This window comes from Mus pahari, chromosome 1 (assembly GCF_900095145.1).
Source record: "Mus pahari chromosome 1, PAHARI_EIJ_v1.1, whole genome shotgun sequence".
NCBI lineage: Eukaryota > Metazoa > Chordata > Mammalia > Rodentia > Muridae > Mus > Mus pahari.
This window is the reverse complement of record NC_034590.1, coordinates 21,270,856-21,274,324: the sequence shown is the minus strand read 5'-3', so window position 1 is coordinate 21,274,324 and position 3,469 is coordinate 21,270,856. Positions and strand designations below refer to the sequence as shown.

At 38.5% G+C, this 3,469-nt stretch overlaps 1 protein-coding gene across 1 annotated transcript in view; it reads left to right on the top strand.

The window, feature by feature from the left end:
- LOC110334671 (mas-related G-protein coupled receptor member B2) overlaps positions 1-3,057 on the top strand; it is a 6,388-nt gene extending 3,331 nt beyond the window's left edge. Inside the window, exon 2 of the mRNA XM_021216497.1 lies at positions 1,037-3,057. Coding sequence (XP_021072156.1) covers positions 1,041-2,057 — 1,017 coding nt within the window. The 5' untranslated portion in view covers positions 1,037-1,040 and the 3' untranslated portion in view covers positions 2,058-3,057. The remainder of the gene's footprint in view (positions 1-1,036) is intronic.
- The last annotated feature ends 412 nt before the right edge of the window (positions 3,058-3,469 follow it).

The window sequence follows — 3,469 nt, the reverse complement described above, 5'->3', positions numbered from 1 at the left end:
TTCTGGCTATTATAAATAAGGCTGCTATGAACATAGTGGAGCATGTGTCCTTATTACCATTTGTAAGATCTTCTGGGTATATGCCCAGAAGAGGCATTGCTGTATCCTCCAGTAGTACTATGTCCAATTTTCTGAGGAACCACCAGACTGATTTCCACAGTGGTTGTATATCAAAGCTCATCCATTAGCAAAGGAAGTTAAGACAGAAATTCAAGCATGGTTGGAACCTGATGACCGGAGATAACGAGAGTCTACTGAAGAGTCTGCTTATTGGTTTGCTCCTTATTGCTTTTTCAATGTGCTTAATTATAGAAGCTAGAATCAGTCACCCAGAGACAGCACCACCCAAAATAGTCTAGGTTCTCTCCATCAATTGCTAAGCAAGGAAATGGCCTACAGACTTGTGTACAGTCTGATCTTATGGAAGCATTTTCTCAATTGATGCTATTCCTTTGTAATGACTATAGCTTATGTCAAGTTCACATAAAACAAGCCAGTACAGGTACTGTAACAGATCTATCTCAATTTCTGAGGAATCCACATACTAATTTCAATAGTGATAGCACCATGTTGCATTCTTACCAACAAGAGTGAATTAGTATTCTAGTGTTCCATTTGATGGCTTGCCCCCTGCCCAGACTAGGAGTAGCTGTTTGTCATGCTTCTTGCTTCTGAGTTCCTAAAACAGAAAAGAACCATATTTATGAATAAAAGAAATTTAGGTTCAGAGTTCTAATTCATTCTGACACAGCCTGAGACACGGAGTTTCTTTATGGAGGTCATCAACTACTCTCATACCATTAAAATTAATAGATTATAGAGATCCCAAATAAATGCCAAGTGCATTTAAATTAATGCTCCATAAAATTAAATTAATAAAGGATCTAGAAATACTGGCAGAAATGAATTACTTAATTTCTAGAGTCCTGTTTCTCTTTCTTATGAACCAAGTCAGGCCTTACCGCATAGCTGCATGTACCTGCATCAGAGAGTCCTCAGCATGTTCTCATGTGTTTTTATTTTATTGCTGTTTCAGGAACATGAGTGGGGATTTCCTAAGCAAGAATCTAAGCATCTCAGCCTGGAAAACTAACACCACAGTGCTGAATGGAAGCTACTACATTGATCCTTCAGTTTGTATCATCAAGATCCAAGCCATGATTTTGCTTTCCATCATCATTTCCCTGGTTGGGATGGGACTAAATGCCATAGTGCTGTGGTTCCTGTGCATCCGTATGCACATGAATGCCTTCACTGTCTACATTCTCAACCTGGCTATTGCTGACTTTCTTTACCTGTGCTCTCAGTTTGTAATTTGTCTTCTTTTTGCCATTTATATCTTCTACTCAGTTGACATCGACATCCCTTTGTTTTTTTTTGTTGTGCCAGTATTTGCCTATATTTCTGGTCTGAGCATTCTCAGCACCATTAGCATTGAGCGCTGCTTGTCTGTAATATGGCCCATCTGGTATCGCTGTAAACGTTCAAGACACACATCAGCTATCACATGTTTTGCGCTTTGGGTTATGTCCTTATTGTTGGGTCTCCTGGAAGGGAAGGCATGTGGCTTACTGTTTAACAGTTTTGACTTTTATTGGTGTGAAACATTTGATGTTATCACTAATGTATGGTCAATTGTTTTATTTGGTGTTCTCTGTGGGTCCAGCCTCACCCTGCTTGTCAGGATCTTCTGTAGCTCACAGCGAATTCCTCTGACCAGGCTTTATGTGACCATTGCACTCACAGTCTTAGTCTTCCTGATCTTTGGTCTTCCCTTTGGGATCTATTGGATACTCTATCAGTCGATTAGCAATTTTCATTATGTTAAAATTTGTGATTTTTATCATGAGATACTATTCTTATCCTGTGTTAACAGCTGTACCAACCCCATCATTTACTTCCTCGTTGGCTCCATTAGGCACCGAAGGTTCAGGCGAAAGACTCTCAAGCTACTTCTGCAGAGAGCCATGCAAGACACTCCTGAGGAGGAACAAGGTGGAGATAAGAGCTTTTCAGAACACCCTGAAGAACTGGAAACAGTTCAGAGCTTCAGCTGAGAACTGCTTAATCAGATAAAAATGTTTTTGAGGGAAATACTTTTTCTTATCTGTGTGGACCAATTTTACAACCTTGTTCAGTTTGTTATCACATCTTCAATTGTTTAATTAAAACAATAATTTTCGTAAAAGTTGAGAGAGATGGGCCTTATCATATGAATACTGAATGTAGCATTTCTGAAGCTGTGTTACTTAGGGCTTTAGCACTGCCTTTTAATGGAACTCCTTGTAAGTATTATATGGTAGAGAACTGCTCCTATTGTTGGCAAACTCTCCTTCATTAGAAGGCAAATGGAAGTACAAGGAAGGCCTATATTTCCTTACTCACTGAAATTTATAATACTTACACAAATGTTACATCTTGCAAATATTCTTTTAAAACACCCTTCTCAACATTTACGACTTAAAAAAGGTACACTTTACAATTCTAGTACTTATTAATTTATTCAGGTTATAAAGAATATATGAAGTGATAATTATTCTTACATAAATTTTTTACTGAACAAATAAAAATTCTCAAAAGAAGACTGTTAAATCTCTCTTCACCCAGATGAGTCTTCACTGTGAACATCAAGTTCACCGTGTCTCTAATTTTGAAAATTTGAAGAGTGCACTTGGGTTTGGCAATGAGATCCATCAAAATTCATGTCCACATGAAGGTGAAGAGAGTCTGACTTCTGTGTTTCTCTTCACAATGCCTTCCTTAGCATTCCATGGTCGAGTCTTTTCCCTTTACTTCTTTGCCTTTGTTGTGATTTCTGCTCTCTCTGACTTTCTAATTCTTCATGATAAGCTTCCAGTAAGGTCCTCTAGACAAACCTGTCTCAATTTTAAATCACCCTCAGATACATTTATAACTTGAATTTGTTACTTGCATTTATAACAATCATTTTAATTGAATATGAATATTTTAGTAACACTCTATAAAATAACATTTTTATTTTTAAGCTGTACTATGTGATATTTTCAATTGAAGCACAATTAAATGAATTCAACCAAATGTTTTAATTGGATATTTTATTTATTTATTTTCAAATGTTATCCCTTTTCTCAGTTTCCCCTCTGCAAACGCCCTATCCCATCCCACATTACCCTGCTTCTATGAGGGTGCTACCCCAACTACTTAACTACTTCTGCCTAAGCTCCTAGCATTCCTCTACACTGGGTTAGCAAGCCTTCACAGGTCAAGGGACTCCTCTCACATTGATGCTAGATAAGGCCCCTTCATCTGCCTCACCCTCTTCAGAGAAGACTGCAGCAAAGGGCTTAAATGCTTGAATGGCTGTTGGTCCTGGGGGTTCGTGCCACAGGAGGCTTCGCCTCCCTGAAGGTCAACGCAGCAACCTCCTACATAGTCATAGAGTGCTTCCTCCTAGGATCATGCTGGGGAATAATTAGCACCTGGGCATTAG